General features: G+C 52.4%; 1 protein-coding gene and 1 long non-coding RNA gene across 5 annotated transcripts in view; one reads left to right on the top strand and one right to left on the bottom strand.

The window, feature by feature from the left end:
* Positions 1-271: 271 nt before the first annotated feature.
* Positions 272-7,909, bottom strand: LOC146397998 (uncharacterized). 2 transcript variants are annotated; one of them, XR_014820820.1, is made up of 3 exons: positions 6,162-7,909; positions 2,983-3,121; positions 272-2,477 (listed from the first exon to the last, which is right to left on the bottom strand). It is a non-coding gene; the product is annotated as an uncharacterized LOC146397998 (long non-coding RNA). The 2 variants fall into 2 exon arrangements; XR_014820819.1 differs by lacking the exons at positions 272-2,477; positions 2,983-3,121 and adding an exon at positions 5,780-6,003 and having other exon boundaries at positions 6,162-6,300.
* A 4,244-nt stretch (positions 7,910-12,153) lies between these two features.
* SEC14L1 (SEC14 like lipid binding 1) overlaps positions 12,154-18,100 on the top strand; it is a 49,398-nt gene continuing 43,451 nt past the window's right edge. For all 3 annotated transcript variants that reach the window (XM_005653864.4, XM_084983652.1, XM_084983650.1), the window contains exons 1-2: positions 12,154-12,360; positions 14,442-14,534. In XM_005653864.4, coding sequence (XP_005653921.3) covers positions 14,472-14,534 — 63 coding nt within the window. In that variant the 5' untranslated portion in view covers positions 12,154-12,360; positions 14,442-14,471. The remainder of the gene's footprint in view (positions 12,361-14,441; positions 14,535-18,100) is intronic.

Genomic DNA, 18,100 nt, shown 5'->3' with positions numbered 1-18,100 from the left:
CTGGAGGCCATGCTGACTAGGCAGCTCCCTGGGTGAGGTCGGCTGTTCGGGGGCGGGGGCCTGCCTCCTGCCTGCATCTTCCGGCCTCCCCATGGCTCTGGGAACCCTCTGGCCCTTCCTAATCCCCTTGGCTTGAACCAGCTAGAGTGTATTGCCCGACTAAGAACCCTCTGGCCAATACAGATGGAGCAAAGACAGCAGAGACGGGTGGGTGAGGAGGGGGTGGGGGCTGGGTGGGATGTGGTAGAGGAGTCTAGAAAGAGATATGAGATGTTGGCAAATATCTTGAATGATGGTTGCCATTTATTGAGTCTGTACCACGTGTCTTATCGCCAACCCTTACAACAGCTCTGTTGGGCATTATCGTGCCCGATTTACAGCTAAGAAAAGAGGTTCAGAATGGTTAAGGGACCTGCCCAAGGCCACACAGCCTTCGACAGTGAATCAGAAGTGTGAACCCCGATCCCTTGTTCTCAAGGCCGGGGATCTCTGCAATTCTTCCTCTGCCCAGGCCAGCCCTGCTTGCAGAGAGGAGGGGAACTCCTTCTGTTCCTCTTACTTCTCTTGGCCGCTTACTCTCCGAGCCCAGATGTTCTGCCGGTCTGAGTCACTCTCCAGGTTCCCTGGGTACTGGCTCGAAAGGACTGGAACCGCTCTTACATCAGAAAATTCGCATAACAGGGAGCTCCCATTGTGGCGCAGTGAAAATGAATCCACCCAGGAACCATGAGGTTGCAGGTTCCATCCCTGGCCTTGCTCCGTGGGTTAAGGATCTGGCATGGCCGTGAGCTGTGGTATAGGTCGCAGAGGCATCTCAGATCCCACTTAGCAGGGGCTGTGGCGGAGGCCATAGCTCCAATTAGATCCCTAGCCTGGGAACCTCCATATGCTGTGGGTGAGGCCCTAAAAAGCCAAAAAAAAGGAAAGAAAATTTGCATAATCCATGGCAGAATGCAAAGAGTCCTCTGCTGAGGGCACGGGCTTATAGCAGCTATTTCTACATTCAACCACTGTGCTATCTTTGTCTGTGCGTGTGTGTGTGTGTGTGTTTTTCCTTTTTGGCTTCTGCCGCAGCATGTGGAAATACTGGGGCCAGGGATCGAGCCCGCACCACGGCAGCGACCTGCGCCACAGCGGTGACAACAACGTCAGGTCCTTAATCCGAGGCGCCACCACGGGAACTCCCAACAACCGTGCCACTTGGATTCTTCGTGGAGAGCAAGCGTACTCTGTGTGTACACATCACAATCAGCACCGCCAAAGCGCGACGGAAAAGCAGCAAAACCTAAAGCATGGTTCTCACTGGGGGCGGGATGACAGGTGACTTTCATTCTCTCCTTCCTGCTTCCCTGCATCTAAACACGTTTCTAAAACGAGCGTGTGCTCAGGTTGCTTTTAGCTTTTAGCGACAGGGAACAGAAAGCCCTTCCGCATTGACGAGTGCGTGTGACGGAAGTAAGTCTAGCCAGAAGGGGAGCCCAGGCTGGGTGGGGATGCGTCGCCAAAGACCAGCTCTGCTCCCCTCAGCTCTTCTCCCTGAGGCCCCGGCACGCCTCCCCCACCCATCGAAGGCTTCCCCCCGTGGGCCCAGCTCCGCTGTCGCAGTCCCAGGGATCAGCGTAGGCGGGCCCAGCAGGGGCCAGACACAGAAATGGGCCCTCTTTTTGGGTGTCTCCTTTTCAGATGGCAGGAACCCTTCCAGAAACCATTGGTACATCCCTGCGAGCTCATTGGTCAGAACTGGATCACGTGCCCCTTTCTAAATCAGGCCCTGGGAGAAGGGATGCCTTAGGCTCACCTGCCAGAGCTGGGGCAGGAGCCAGGTTTCCCTGGAGCTCCCGGCAGGGGTCTGGTCCTCGGGAAGGCAGACACAGGGAATGGATGCTGTGGAGACAGTCTGCTGGAGTGCATGATTTACTCTTTTAAAAAATTACATTGCTATTTCAAATGTTGACGTTACCCTTGCTGTGGTTGGTACTGCGGTGGAGGGCTGTGTTGATGGGTCCCCTCTGTTTATGAAAACTTTTTGCTCCTTCCTGCTTCCTGAAAAGTAATCCCCGTCTAAGCAGGAACAAAACCCCCTACTGTCGGCCTCGGATGATTTTATCTCTGCGAACATCAAGAACCGAACAGGTCCCAGCTGGCTGTCACGGGACCTGAATTTCCTCAGGTGTGTCCCTTACGTGGGTCACGTGAGCCAGACCACTGACCAGGACTCCCCGTCTTGGCTGGTAAAGTGTCATGGCTCAAAGTGAAGTTTGGTCCTTAGCTGTGAAGAGAGCCAAGCTTTCATCAGACATGATTTGATGGAGCCTTCTAAACAGTTAAGGGCTTGGCCAAGACGAATGAAGCGGACTTGGAGGTGACTCAGCTTTGCAAATCTGAGGGTGGGAGTAACAGGAGCCACTTGGCCGTCCCTTGAGTTTTTCTGAGTCCGTAAACCTTCCCAGCACCAGCTTTTAGCAAGTTTGAACCAGCTGCAGAGAAAATCATGGATTCCTTTCAGCTTTTTGTACCGTTGCTAAAGTGTTTAATGCAAGGGATGCAGAAATGCAGACAGAGGGTTCAATGTCTTCTATCAGAGAATAAGCTTTGCTTTGTTTTGACACCCCACTTGGCCTCATCGTCTTTGCTGCTGGGACACAAAACTAAGTGGCTTTAAAGAAAAAGGAAAGAAAAAAAAATGGGAAAAAACTTCCTATTATTTTCACCAAGTTTGGAGAAACTTTAAACTCGTTTGGCATCCTCAAACTTGAACTGAATCAGGGTTTCTTGGCCTCTATTACGTCATGTGCTAGGCTCTCGAGAACTCTATTATTATAACTCTCAGAACAATGAGCGGATGGAAGAATAAATGGAACATTAAAAAGTCATGCAGGGTATTGCCACTTGCTATTTAAAGAACACATGTGTCAAGCCTGTTCAGCTGCTACGCAGGAGCCATATGGAAATATCTTGAGGGCAGATTTGTTCTTGGTTTACCTGCTCAGCGGAATGTCCGGGTGCACAGGTGCCTTCGTTCAGCTCGCGCACGGCCACCTGGGCATCCACATGCCTACGTGCTTAGGGTGATGGGCTTTTCACCATGACGCCTGGGCGTCCAGGTCTTGAAACTGGTGACCTGGCAGAAAGAACACAAAGGAGGAAAATTGTGAGTTAAGCAGAGAGAAGTTAATGCAATGGAAACACTCCTGTGTGTTAAAGTCAAATAGCGTTAGGGTTGTGTTCTCCGTCCTCCGAGCTACTTGCTATGGGGGGCCTCGGTGTCCCCACCTGCAAAATGGGCTCATAGGAGGATCAGCGGTGGTGTATGTGCAGTGCCTAGGGCCAGGCCCATAGGGTTGATGTGCAGCAGAGGGAGCTGTTATTAAACTGTAACTAAATTGGATAGGGAATCATATTCCGTTACCATATGGGGCCAGAGGCACGAGCTCCAAAGATCCGAATTCTCTGTAGGGATTAAACAAGCAGGTCTCTTTGCACTTCTGTTTCCCCGGGGATGGAATAAGCTCAGGTTGCAGCATAACAGGGGCTCCTGGAAGGCTCCCCTGAGTGGCTGAGCCCTCTGTGTGTCCTCTGTGTGCCCTGGTGGGTCCCAGGAGGCGAGCTCCTCTGCAGGCCCACGTGGGGAGCCTCTGCGCGAGGCCAGCTGCACACGGAGGCCGCCCCGGGCACCAAGTCTTTGCAAGGCGGGGTCTTCGGGGCTCTTTCAGAGCCCGGGTTGTAAAGTGGACAGTAGATCTGCCTTATCCTTCCTTCAGCCTCATTTTCCTTAAAGATCGTAGTGGTTGGGGGGGGTGTTCAGGGAAGAGCACAGGCCCTTGGGGGCCTGGAGGCCTCCTCTGTGGTTTGCAAGCACCTGGCAGGCCCGTCCCTGTTAGGACTTGTTATGCACCCACACTTTGGCACTTGGTCCAGTGAGCTTTGAGCACCCGGAGGGTGGCAGGGGCTATTGCGTCCAGCTAAGCAAGATGACCACCTCTTCATGGGCTCCTGATCCCTTCCAGCCCTATGTCGCTCATGATTCTAGAATGTGGTTTACCAAGAAAGACTCCTCTATTTTTCCCTCATATCTATGCTCACAGCCACTCAAGGACAGACCTTTGTCGGGGGGCTGTGCCTTCGGCACATGGAAGTTTCCAGGCCAGGAATGGAACCCATGCCACAGCAGTGACCTCATCCGTGCAGTCGAGAACCCTAGGTCCTTAACCCACTGTGCCACCGGGGAACTCCGAGGCTAGCCCTTTTGAACAGCACTCCTCGTATGATTTTTTTCGGTTTGGGGAAATAAAAGATGGGGCGGGCTTATCTAAATGATAGAGGAGGATGCTGGTCCCCGACCACAGGGAAGGCAGGATAATAATAACCTCTGCTTGGAGAACATTCTGGAGGCAGAGCTCGAAAACGCCTGGCTGTGGAAAGCACGTACACAGAGCCTGACCATTCACAAAGTGTTTTGGCAAACATTTTCTTACCTGAGCTTCACAACCCTGTGAGATACATTTTTCCGACACCAAATCCCATCAGCTTTCAATTAAAAAAAAAATATTTTCTTTGGCATTCCTGTGTGGCTCAGCAGTTAATGAACCCGACTAGTATCCATGAGGACATGGGTTTGATCCCTGACTTTGCTCAGTGGGTTAAGGATCCGGTGTTGCTGTGAGCTGCCGTGCAGGTTGTAGAGGCAGCTCAGAGCCTGTGTTGCTGTGGCTGTGGTGTACGCTGGAGGCTACAGCTCCGATTTGACCTCTAACCTGGAAACTTCCATCTGCCACAGGTGCAGCCCTAAAAAGATAAAGAAATAATTAAAATTGAACATTTTTAAAAAGGTAGGTTTTCTTGCCTTTGGAAGAGAAAAATACTAAAAGCTGCTTCGGGCCACTGAGATGGCCCCATCAGGCACACAGGCCCTGCCAAGGTGGGAAGGGATGGGAGATGGAATTTTCAGTAGGTGTCAAACGAGCAGGTGTGTGAGTCTCAGCAGGAGGTCGTGGAATATTCTGGAGGCGGAGCTGTAGGAGGCTTGGCTGGGGTATGCACCCTGAATAAACAATCCCCGTAAAAAGCACATGGGGTGACAGGAGATTTGGGGGTCTGAGGCGGTCTGTCTTTCGGCCACACCGAGGAGGAATTGAAGGAGCTCTGGGCCTCTGTGCGCCTCTTCCCTGAGCAGCCCAGGCTCTGCCCGCAGCCCTGGAAGTGGAGGGCGTGCCCGTCCACATTTAGCCTTGGGAAAATTGCTGTACTAATCAGATTTGAGGTGCTCTTCTTCTTCTTTTTTTTTTTGTCTTTTGTGTTTTCAGGGCCGCCCCCACGGCCTATGGAGGTTCCCAGGCTAGGGGTCGAGTCAGAGCCGTAGCTGCCGGCTTATACCACAGTCACACCAGATCCGAGCTGCATCTGCAACCTACACCACAGTTCACAGCAATGTCGGATCCTTAACCCACTGAGCGAGGCCAGGGATCGAACCTGCATCCTCATGGATACGAGTCGGGTTCCTTGACCACTGAGCCACGATGAGAACACCTCGAGGTGCTCTTCTTATCCTCATCCGGTCCCCCCTTGTTTGGTGGCCTCTGTCCCTTGAGAGCGCTCCCATCCTTCTGTGAGGCGGCCCCCACCTCCACCTCGTGGCACCGGCGGTGGAGGAGCCGGGGATGGATTGCTGACTTGCTGGTCTAGGTCCGGATCTGGTCTATGCAGGCAGCGCACAGCTGTACCGGGGTGGGCGAAGCAAGGGCAACATTTTGCAAAAGAATCAAACCAAAGAGAAGTCTGATCGGCTTGTCTATTTTTATTCCTCTGAGCCGGAAGCTGACAGGCCCTGGGTCGTCCTTTCTTGTCCTAAATCTTTTCGGATGAATGCTCTGCTCTCCGGGGCGCACGGCAGCCGTTCTCCTAGGCCAGGCTGCTTCCCTAGGCTCGATGTCCTTGCTTGGGGACACAGGGGACAGCAGAGTGGGGGTCGAAAGCATAGCTCCCAAGGATGTGTCAGCTCAGTGCCTGAGATGGAGAGATGTGTTTCATGCACTCAGCAGAAAGGCCTAACTCAAGGCTCATCACGTCAACCCAACGAACATTTAATAGGTTTCTAGAAGATGCCAAGCACTGCGATAGGCAGAAGAACAGGAGTGAATGCTCCCAGGACCCAAGCAACTTACAATTGGAAGGGAAAGGCAGATCAATTCTTTTGCAACCTCACTTCAGGCCGTGTGCCTTATAACAGAAGTGCCAAGGGCACAGGCAGAGAAAAAAGAAGAGGGAGGTCCTTGTGGTTCAATGGGTAAAGGGTCCAGCGTTGTCACTGCTGCCGTGTGGGTTCGATCCCTGGCCTGGAAGAGAAAAAAAGAAGAGGCGAAAGAAAAGACTTTAGGGAAGGGTTCCAGAACCTAACAGGCTGTTTCGATGTCCATCCTACAGTCAGCTGAGCGTCTGGAAGGAAAGTCTGTTTTTAAATAGTGTCTCTTCCCACTCCTGTGCTAAATAGGGTGTCTGAATAAATTAAGGGGCTGAATACATGTTTGCTGTGTTAACAAAGGGATGCACAGATGAGCAGGCAACGTGGGGGAGAAACTGAAATCATTCTGGACAAAGGGAAGATGTACCAAAGACCCAGGATGGCAGGCTTTGAAGCTTAAGTGCATCTCTGCCATTAGCGTTAGTTTTTGATCGAACGAGACAGAGAGAGAGAGAGTGTTTGAAAGAGAATGTTGGCCACAGCATGGAAGCTGCCTCGGGAGAGGGAAGACTTTGAGGCAGGGAGAGCATTTAAGATGTGGGGAGCTTTGAAATATCTTGGAAACGCAGTGCCAGATGATAACTTTTGCAGATCCAGCTTCTTCGCCTGAAGTTTTCCCAGGCTGGGGAAGATGCAGTCGCATTAGCTCAAGGCCACCGGACGGCTGCCGGAGCACAATGAAGAAATTGTGCCTGTAGGGTAACCGCTAGTTTTCGTACTTTTCCAGGCTGGAAACTTGGCCAGATGGCCCCTGTTGGGAGACTCTGTCATGCCTTTCAAGGCTGTCGTTTGCCCTTTAACCATCGAATGAGAAAGATGTCTTTTCCAGAAGTGGAAGAGACCTGACATGCCCCAGTAGCCGACCGGAGTGGAAAGCACAGATGCCAGGGTGGGAAGGCCATCAAAGAGTCAGAACTAAGTGCCACTGGGCCTCTGGGCACAGCTGAAATATTTCATTGACTCTGACACTTAGTAACATTCAAAGGGGTGGTTCAGACTTATTTCGGGAGTTCCCGTCTTGGCTCAGTGGTTAATGAACCTGACTAGGATCCATGAGAATGTGGGTTTGATCCCTGGTCTCACTCAGTGGGTTAAGGATTCGGCCTTGCTGTGAGCCGTGGTGTAGGTCGCAGATGTGGCTCGGATCTGGCATTGCTGTGGCTGTGGTATAGGCCGGCGGCTACATCTCTGATTTACCCCCTAGCTGGGAACCTCCATATGCTGCAGGTGCGGCCCTAAAAAGACAAAAGACAGACAGACTTATCTTGTTTCTCCCGCTGTTGTGGGGAAGAGGTTGGGCTCTGCAGGTGGAAATTTTAGCCAAGACTGTCACTTGCCTCCCTGTGTCTGTGCTGCAATGACCCCCCCCCTTCATCCTTATGCCCCATCCTCTTGGGGTCACCGACTTCCCATGCTTTCCTTGAGACCACTCCTGATATTGGAGAAGAGGTGGTCAGAGGGACCAGGAAGAGTGTCCCCAGCTCAGGTTAACCCTGCTGGGGAAGATGTCCCCGTCCAGGCTGTCGCTGCTGCATCCTGACGTCAGCCAGAGGTGACCACAAGGAATGGCAGCTGCAGGCTCAGGGCACCAGTGGGGACTCAGCTGAGGAGCCCAAAGGCACTGGCGAGTCTTGCTGGGGATGCCAGCTGGGAATCCTCCGTCTCCATCCCAAAGGCACCTGATGAGTGGCCTCCGCACAGTGCTCAGCAGACGCCCATCCACCAGGTACCTCAAGCTAGGGATTCACTCAGAGATTCTCTCCTTTTTCCCTTTTTTTTGGGCTTCCCGGTGGCACATGGAGTTCCCCGGCCAGGGACTAGATCCATTTAACCCACGGTGCCAGGCCTATGGAACTGCATCCTGGTGCTGCAGAGAGGTCACGGATCCCATGGTGCCATGCTGGGGACTCCTCTCTCTCTTTTTGGTCTTTTGTCTTTTTTAGGGCCGCACCCACAGCATATGGAGGTTCCAAGGCTGGGGGTCGAATTGGAGCCACAGCTGCCGGCCTATGCCATAGCGATGCAGGATCTGAGCTGCATCTGTGACTAACACCACAGCTCACGGCAACGCCGGATCCTTAACCCACTGAGCGATGTCAGGGATGGAACCCGCAACCTCATGGTTCCTAGTCGGATTCGTTAACCACCGCGCCACGATGGGAACTCCTCTCTCTTTGTTTAATTTAAAAACTTTTTTCATTTGTATTTTTTGTCTGTGCCCGCAGCAGGCAAAAGTTCCTAGGCCAGGGATCAAACTTCTGCCACAACAGAGACACCAAATCCTTCTCTGCTAGGCCACCAGGAAACTCCAAGGTGTTTCAAATACTCTCATAATGACTTTAGAGAGAGTCTGTCTGAGAAAGAGAGCAGGTGTGTGGCTGAAGCCAGCAGCAGCAGCAGCAGCAGCATGGTCTTTGCTGCAGCCCTGCCGTCCCACCCGGCCTGCCCTTTGCTCTGCCTGTCACACACACACTGCTGCACGCACATGCACGACTTCCAAGGAAGCATCCTTCAAGGAAGGACGTTTGATCCTCTTCACACATTCCTCCTGGTGCTGGAGGTAGAGGATGCATCACGATAACGGCAAAGCAGCAAGACGGGAGGAACCCGTGTCCCTGGTGATGAGACATGAGGTTACTTGCATCCACATTCTGGTGGCCTTTGGGGAGCTGACAGTGATCACAGAGCCCCGGACTTCACTCCCATGCAAGGGACACAGACTTCTATCCCGTCAGGCACTTTCACTTTGGGGTTTTGGTCACTGGGGTTTTGGCCAAGCTCGATCCTCATACACTGCTCCACTCCCCCTCCCTACACCCCCTCCATACCCTACACGATACCATTAACTCACCTAACAATTAATAGTTAATAAAAATCAATTAATTAAATTAAACGTTAATAAACATTAAAATTAATAAGAATGTATTGTTAACACTGTTTAGACGTCCCTGTCTCATAAAAGTTGCTTTTACTATTTTATTTTATTTTATTTTATTTTTTTTTGGCTTTTTGCTATTTCTTGGGCCGCTCCCGCGGCATATGGAGGTTCCCAGGCTAGGGGTCGAATCGGAGCTATAGCCACCGGCCTACGCCAGAGCCACAACAACGCGGGATCCGAGCCGTGTCTGAAACCTACACCACAGCTCACGGCAACGCCGGATCATTAACCCACTGAGCAAGGGCAGGGACCGAACCCGCAACCTCATGGTTCCTAGTCGGATTCGTTAACCACTGCGCCACAACGGGAACTCCTACTATTTTATTAAAATCAAGACAGAACTGGAGTTCCCTGGTGGCTCAGCGAGTTAAGGACCCAGGAGTTGTCCCTGCTGTGGCTCAGGTTGCTGCTGTGGCATGGGTTTGATCCCCGGCCTGGGAACTTCCACCTGCTGCAGAGGCAGCAAAAACAAAGCAACAATGACCAAAAAAACAAGGTGGAAATAAAGTTCATATATTGCAATTGGTTGATATAAGTCTTTGTTTTTTCTTTAAAAGATTTAACTGAAGAGCAGGCACCATGGTGGAGGAGCTGCTTTTAGAGGTGCAATCGACTTGGGGAAGCAATTCTGCTCCTTCTCAGAGAGCTAGAAGCACTGGAAGGTCCGTCTGGAACTCATCCTGTACCACCTGCCAGACTACTGTGACCCGCCCAGTGTCCGCAGCTGCCTGGCCAGCGGCTGTCCCTCTCCAGGGTCTGGGCCAACCACCTCTTCCTGGGCGGCAGTTACAACAGAGACCTTTTAGACAGCATGATGGAAATGGCTGATGGGATTGAAGTGGCAGAATGGCCACAGTTTAGAACCAGAAGTGAATTAATAAAAAAGTAGCAAGCTAAGGCAGAAGACTCATCGCATTTTTAATGTCAGCTGCAGGCTTAGAAAGGAGGCTGGGCTGAATGTGACCTTGACCAAGGTAGCTCTCTTAAGACTCTCTTGCTATTGCCAAAAGTAGGAAAGAGGCAATCGGAATGAGAGAAAACCTTGTCTAAGAGTTCCCATTGTGGCTCAGTGCTAACGAATCCAGCTAGTATCCACGAGGACGCGGGTTCAACCCCTGGCCTCGCTCAGCGGGCTAAGGATCTGGTGTTGCGGTGAGCTGTGGTGTAGGTTGTAGAGACAGCTTGGATCCTGAGTTGCTGTGGCTGTGGTATAGGCCGGCAACTGCAGCTCGGATTCAACCCCTAGCCTTGGGAACTTCCATACACCACAGGCGCAGTCCTAAAAAAAAAAAAAAAAAAAAATCTTGTCTAGATCAGCGTCTTAAAAATATGTGTGGATGTTTATGTATTTCTAAATCATGCCCTCTTTTTCATTTTCAGTGCTGAATGTCAAATTTTTGTTTTGGTTTTTTTTATGCTGATGTAGTGACGGTGGGTATGAATTTTAAAATTAGGATTTCTCAACAGTGCACTTTTAAGTGTGAAACAAATTTTAAATTGAAATAAACATATAGAAAAAAGCAAACACATCATAAGTGTATGGATTTGAGTTTCCCAGTATCTTTGTACTTTGATAAAGAATGTGTTTGTGGAGTTCCCGTCGTGGTGCAGTGGTTAACGAATCCAACTAGGAACCATGAGGTTGCAGGTTTGGTCCCTGCCCTTGCTCAGTGGGTTAACGATCCGGCGTTGCCGTGAGCTGTGGTGTAGGTTGCAGACCTGGCTCAGATCCTGCATTGCTGTGGCTCTGGCGTAGGCTGGTGGCTACGGCTCCGATTAGACCCCTAGCCTGGGAACCTCCATATGCCACGGGAGCGGCCCAAGAAATAGCAAAAAAGACAAAAAAAAAAAAAAAAGAATGTGTTTGTCAGGTGGTTTTTCCCATGGTCTATAGCTGGCTGATTATTTTCCCCTGGAATCATTTAACATGTTCCTCTGTTCTCCGTTTCATATAAATTGGTGGATGCTTATCAGATTAGGTCAATTATTGGCAAGGCCATTTCATAGGTGCTGTTGTTCCCTGGGTTGTCACTTTCCGGAAGCATTTTCGAAGGTGGATGTGATTTTTACAAACAGGCAAAAGCCAGCGCTAGCTGAGTCTATAAGCAGAGTGAGTAATCAAGCTGGAAAATGATGGTGTGAGTTGAAAAACAAGGTGTGACCAAGTAAAGAACGATCTTCTTGTGTGACTGGTGAACTGGCCCTGAAGGAAATTCCAAAACAGTTCCACAACTGTGCTGTGCGGCGGCAGCGTCAAACGCACAGCCACCCAGGGTGACGAATTCGAACGGAACAACAGTGACATTGATGGAGAAACTGTCTGTTGGCTATAAAACCAGCCTCGCTGTGTGGGTGGACGTGCTGCTGGCCCTCTCCAGCGATTGGCTCCTCTTGAGAACCCCTGAACGTCTCAGTGTGTATCACACTTGTGCTTCAAAGTTGGGAGTTTTGCTGAAACGCCAGACCCACTTGGCTTCGCGCCCCCGCACAGCCTGGACGCGTTGACACGATGCCGATGGGTTCCACCCAGCCCCTCCCTAGTCCTGGCATTTGCCTCCTCTGCGTTACTCTGTGAGAATGTGGTCAGCGTACTGCCGAAGTCGGCGAAAATTGAGGAAGCGCGGGAGCCTGAGCCCTGGGCCTCAGCAAAGCCGGAAGCCCCTGCTATTTTGATTCTTCGCCAACTTCCCTGTTCCAGGTCTGCGCAGCTCTCGCGGGTCCCACTCGCAGCTCCTCTGGCGCCTCCGCCGCCTCCGCCGCTTTTCCCGCGAGCCCCGCCCCCGCCCCGCCCCATGATGCAAAACTGGGCGGGGCCAGGCGCCTTTGCCGGCTCCGAGCTCCCTCCACGCCCGCCCGCCTGGAGTTGGCGCCTGCGCAGCTCGGCTCGGCCCCGGTTGCCGCCCCTCCCCCCTCCCTAGCAACCGGCTTCGCGCCCGCCTCCGTCTCTCGGCCGCTTCCGCGCACGCGCACCCCTTCCGGCCTCCGGGCCCCGCCCTCCCCGTCACCCGTAACAACCACTCGAGCCTCCCTGGGCCCTCCCCGCTCCCCCCCCCCCCCGGCCCACTCCCCGGAACCGGCGGCAGAGCTGCGGCCGCCGGCAGTGGAGCGGCGACGGCACCGCGGAGCCGCCGGCATGAGCGCCATCCGCCGCCCCGCGTCCCCGGCTCGGTCTTTCTGACAAGAGGTAGGCGCGCGTCTCCGCGGCGGGCTTCGAGCGCGCCCCCGGCCCGGCCCTCCCCACCCCGCCCCCGGCGGCGCGGGGCTCTCGCGGCCGTCTCCCCGCCGGGCCCGCCCTTCCCCAGCCCCCCGGATCTCCCCGGCTCACCCCGGATCCCCGGGCCCGGAGCCGACCCTTCTCCCCCCCCACCCCTTCCGGCCCGCCGCCCCCGGCGCCACTCCTACTGTACGGGTCGCCCCCTCCCCGCCCCCACCCGCCGATCTTCCCACCCGGGACCCTTCTCGCGGGAAGCGGAGTTTGGGGTCCCAGCCGGTGCCTGGCGCACCTCCCCGGATCGGCCGGGGCTGGGGGCCCGCGGAGCCGCCGCGCGGGACTCCCTGATCGAGCGGAGGGCCCGGCCGTCCCTCGAGCCTGCTCGGGGTGGACTCTCTGGGTCTGGCCATTGGCTCATTTTTAAGCACGATTGTCATGCAATAGAGGCTGCCCTGGTCCACGATGCCACTTTGCCGTTGTAACTCCAGAGTCCCACGTAGGACGTTTGGACCAGAGCATCCGAAGCTGGCAACTGGCAGGAGTTCAGAAGCTCGTGAATTAGCAGGTTCTTCGGCGTAGTGTCTCTTGGGTTCTGGCCGGCGGTGGAATCCGAATGGGAGTTACCGAGTCTTACCCGAGCATTCCTCTCTTTTTCCATTCTCCTCCGGTAGTTCCCCTCTCTTTCTGTGGAAGATACCCTAAAATTAATTTTCCTAATTAAAATTTTAAAAGGTTATTGAATCCCTGCTGCGCCCCAGCATTATCAGGTTGGCAAAACTAAATAGAACGAGGTCCCGGCGCACCGGGACCTGGCAGTCGCCGAATCAAGATTAATGACGGCATTCCAGTTGATTGTGGTGGATTCAGAATTTGGCTCTGAGTCTCACAATTTTAGAGCTGGAAGTCTTTCAACACTATCTCACCCCAAACCTCACTTTACAGAGGTGGCTCTGGGTCCAGGGGAAGTCAAGTGGCTGGCTTGAGGTCACGCAGAGTTAGGCGGCCGTTTTCAGGCTGCCAGAAAATAGCGCTTTTCCTCCAGAACCTGTCCGGTTCTGAGCCGTATGGCAGACATACCGGAGAACGTTCCAAACCTGTTTAGAAGTAGTGATACAGGTAGGAATCTTATGAAATCAAATACATCTTCGTAATTTTTTCTTTTTTTTACAGCTAGACTTTGGGCTCCTCGAGGATATTCCATATTGTACTTTTGAATATCCTCTCACCATATTCAGCATAAAATAACATTCGTAATGATTATTCTCGGCAGGACAGGTGGGCCTTTTGGGTTTATTTTTATTCCTCCCTTTTAAATAGGGAAGTAAAGTCGGGTAGAGGACTCTGGATAAAAGTGTGTAGGCTGGGACCAGTGTGTGAGCGTGTAGCTGGCAGGAGGATTCCTGACGTGTGAAGTTAGCTGCTTGCTCACTAACATTACAAATACCTGAGGCTGGAGATTTCAGCCGAGCCCCTAAGCCAGAGGGCTCCAGGTCTCTGCCATTTGAAGATAGGGCCCTGACGTCGTAGTCTGCGCAGTTGGAATAATGGGCAGTGACAAGTCTCCTTTGAAAATAGCTTTTGAGGAAAACAGTCATTTGAGACCCAGTAGTGTATTTTTTTCCACTTTTATTTTTGTGCATCCTGGGTTTACCATCTTGAGGTGCCACCATTTTTATTTGGTTTCTGGAGGAAGCTGTTGAAGAGAAAATGACTCAAGAACTCCTTGTATAGGTTATCAGAAAAAGCGAATCATGCCATTTCACTGCTGGAAAGGACTCTGATCATTTAACCCTGGGGAGGCTGGAGGCAGATAAGGGGGCAGAGTCCTCCAGCCCTCAGACCAGCGCTGGTCCCCTCTCTCCACTCGGGCTTTCCTCGCCGTCTTACTGCCTCATGGTCTTTTCCTGCCTGGGTTTAATCGAGCATCATCTTTTGACCTTTTCGGGCATAGAGATGTTGACCCATTGAGGTCTTAGACCGAAGTATGTTGTGTAAATGCAGGCTTAATCTTTTCCACATTGTGGTTATTTATCACAAATGTTTGTGTTTTGCAGGTGTGAGAGGATTGCTGTTTTATTGCAATCATGGTGCAAAAGTACCAGTCACCGGTGAGGGTGTATAAACACCCCTTTGAACTAATTATGGCTGTAAGTACTTTTTGGTTTGCTCTTTGGCTTTTTATTTTTCCAGGTATTCAAATGTAGCGATCTGTGACTCCACTTTTACTTATGCTGTTTCTGTGCTCATGACCTCTTATCGAGTGTGTGAAATGTTTTCCAACTGTGCGTCTCTGAAGATCCACATCTGCACATTTGTTATGTTAAAAATGCACCTCCGGGTAATGTGTGAATTTCAGTTCATTTTCCCTGGGAAAACACAGCAGTGGAATTCTGACTAAATACTTCTTCTTCCTCTGGATATTGCTCTTTTTGTTTGTTTTCTGTTCAAGTAGAAAAAGGATGTGGAGAGTGGGTTTTCCCCCTCCTGCTCCTTTAGATGCTGGGTGGATTCACCGGGGAACTGAGCCCTCTAGGATGGAGGTGAGGGCACAGGACTCTCAGGGCTCTGCCGCATGGGTTTCCGCCGCTAATCCCAGACCCACGGGTCATATTAGAATTCCCCAAACGGGGGAGCTAAAGTCTTCATTTTCCTTGTTATTTACCTGAGGAGTTTGGCTCAAAAGCACCTCACTAGGAGCCAGAAAGCCCCCCAGACAAACCTTTGGTCGGCGCTCTTAGGTTCCCAGCAGGTGTTCTCCGGCCCTCCCTTCTCTTCGCCGTGCGTGCTGCGAGGTGTCGAGTCTGTACAGGAAGACGCCTCTGTCGAGGACGCACCCTGATGAAAGTGTCAAACCCCGATCCAGAACCAGAACTTTCCAGAGCAGTGAGAGTCCTGCAGGGCCCCTCCCGGGCCTGGTCCCTCCCAGTCCGCCCCTGCCCCGACTCTGACACGGAGGAGACTTTAGCTGCGTCTGTCCTGTGCGCGTGGAGACCCGGGTCTGGCATCTGGCTTCCTCCTGCTCTGCCTTGGTTGTGAGGTTTACCCAGATCCATTTAGTTTTGGAGAAGAAAACAACTCGAGTCTGCTAAAGGGGACAGTGTAGACTTCGGATGTCTGTTTTTCACATTGAAGTGTAATTTAGGGACAGTGAAGTGGTCACAGATTCACAGCTTTATCAGTTTTGAGCAAAGATGCAGAACCTTCATCCGACACCTCAGAAAGTTTCTTTCGCCCCCTCGCTGCCAGGTGTGAGGTTTGGTGTTTTGGGTTTTGTTTTTTGCCCCATAGCAGGTGTTTTTTAGTTCTGAATTTTCCTTCAGTACTGTTGGGTAGTTTATGTTAATGGCTTATCAGAAAGGCTTGCTTCCTGTTTGCACGTTTCTGTGTGCTGGTTTGGCGTTCGGTCCAAGGAGCAGAGACCCACTGCAGCCGGAGAGGGTGGTGTTGGGTCACACAGGGCTGTGATGGGGGCCTCACAGCAATCCAGGAATGCGAGCTGGCTCGGGGCAGAGCTCCAAGAGCCTGGCAGCCGTTGTCCCCGGAACTTCAGCCGCTGGGACTCTGCCTCCTCCATCTGCCCCAGCCTCCCTCCCCCGCCACCAGCTGGCTGCTTTGTGCCCTCCTGCCTTCCATCCCCTGGGGCTTCAGCTCACGCGCCTCTACGGCTGGTCAGAGCCCCTCTGGCCCCGGTTCAACTTGGTGGCATTTCTCGTTGCATTCTTTGAGTTTCTAAGTGACCTATTTTTGTCACATTTCCCAGTTCAGATTCTAGGGAGACTTGAACTGGTCCTTCCCCCTGGGTCCAGGTGGGGGGTTGCTGGCCAGCCTGTGGATGACTTGTGGGGTTGGTGGCCTAGCCCTTTTCGGCTGGCAGGGCTCACGGTGCTGGGGGAGGTGGTGGCGGGCCAGTGAGGCGCAGAGCTCCCCCGGCCCACCCCACGGTGGGGCAGGCACGTGACTGGTGCATTATGTTTTCCGGCACGTTAAGGGCGGTTTTAAAATCTCCATTCAACCTTGGTCCTTTGAGGCAAAGACTGATGTCTTCTGCAAACACTCAGTTTAATAAAGACGTATTTTGATTGTCTAGTGTTCAGCTTCCTTATTCTCCTTACTTCGCTGTTTTCACAATAGTACAGTGTGCCTTTCTGCTTTTACGCGTGGATTTACAGAAGACTTTGAAGTAGAAATTCCGAACCCCCTCACAATCCTTGAACATTAACTCATTTTTTTTTTCACTTGCTTTTGCTTTGGTGCAGTAGTAATTTTTGAGTTGTTAGAAAATATTTTTTAACCTGAAAGTGAAATATATCACCTTTCCTTCTCCAGAATTAGATAGAAGCTAGAATGTTTGTTAAGTCTGTAGTGAAATTCCGGGTGGCGTTTGCTACTTTTCAGACTGTAATTGTACAACATTACAACGTATTTTCTTTGCCTTTTTTTCTCTCGTCGAGGAAACGCAATGGTAGGAAAGAGTTACGCTGAAAACGTTCTTTTCAGTTCGTTCAGAAAGAGGAAGGAGGTGTACAGTTAATGCAAGAACAGAACTAGAGGGAGTTCCCATCGGGGCTCAAGTGGAATTGAATCCCGCTAGTATCCATCAGGACGCGGGTTGGATCCCTGGCCTTGGTCACTGGGTTAAGGATCCGGCATTGCTGTGGCTGCGGTGTAGGCCGGCCACTGGAGCTACAGTTCTGTTGGGACCCCTGGCCTGGGAACCTCCATATGCGGAGGGTGCGGCCCTAAAAAGCAAAAAGCCAAAAGAACAGAACCATTGCTTCAGCTGAAATCTCCAAAGGAGATCCTGCGCCAGTAATCGCAGTGTGTGACAGGGACGGAAGTGGTGGTCGGGTGGTCGTCGTGGGTCTTGGTGGGTGGAGCCGAGTCTTAACTGACGGGGTCCTGGAGTGAACGCTGGAGTAAATACCCTTCTGTCCAGGGAATGCTTCGCTTCCACCCAGAGTGGTGGTGTCATTTGGAATTGCCGGCATGTCGTCGAGGTAGCAGGTGTCCGTGTCAGGAGACGTGGGTTGATGGAGTGGAAGCGTATCATTGGTTTCGGGGTCGGTGTACCTCTAGGATGGAGACCTCACGTTTACGTTAATGGTAAACAGACAGAATTGAAGGGAGGGGTTCAACAGGCACTTGTGGCATCTTTGGGGATGTTCTTTTCTCCGAAATCAGCCCGGGATCGGGGGTTGCGGCTTCTGTGAGTTGAGATTCTGCATCTCAGCCCCGTGGAGGGGGAGGAAGCCGAGGCTCAGAGACGTTCAAGCTTCCCCAGTTGGCGCAGAGCGTGTGCTGGGCTCTTGTCACCCTCCCCCAGGGAAGTGTGTGCTGGAATGTTTTGTGAAGGTTCTTGTCCTTGAGGACGTCTGTAACTTTTCCAGGCTCAGCCAAAAAACCTTCCCCGGGGCGGCCCTGCCTGACCTGTGGGAGGAGCCGGAGGTCAGCCAAGGACATTCCAGCGTCTTGTGCCCCAAGGATCTCTGGTCTCACGGCCCCAGTGAGGTGACCCCAGGGAAGAGGCTTAGGGTGGGAGTCGGGCTCTGAGAGGCTGGGGCTGGAGTGTTTGATTTTGAAATTCCTGAGGTCAGACACACATTTTAAAACTTCAGCCATTTGGGGCGCAGCCGTCTCCTCCTGCTGTTAGAGGCCCCTCTGTAAGGGCCGGAGGGGGCTTGGGACTCCGGGCGTGGAGGGCGGGGGCTCTGTG

This window comes from Sus scrofa, chromosome 12, assembly GCF_054392235.1.
Source record: "Sus scrofa isolate SSC_HxYL_T2T_F1_AM1 chromosome 12, Sscrofa_HxYL_maternal_Yorkshire_Landrace_v2.0, whole genome shotgun sequence".
NCBI classification, from domain to species: Eukaryota; Metazoa; Chordata; class Mammalia; order Artiodactyla; family Suidae; genus Sus; species Sus scrofa.
The sequence above is the reverse complement of the archived record's forward strand: the minus strand, read 5'-3'. Positions and strand labels throughout refer to the sequence as shown.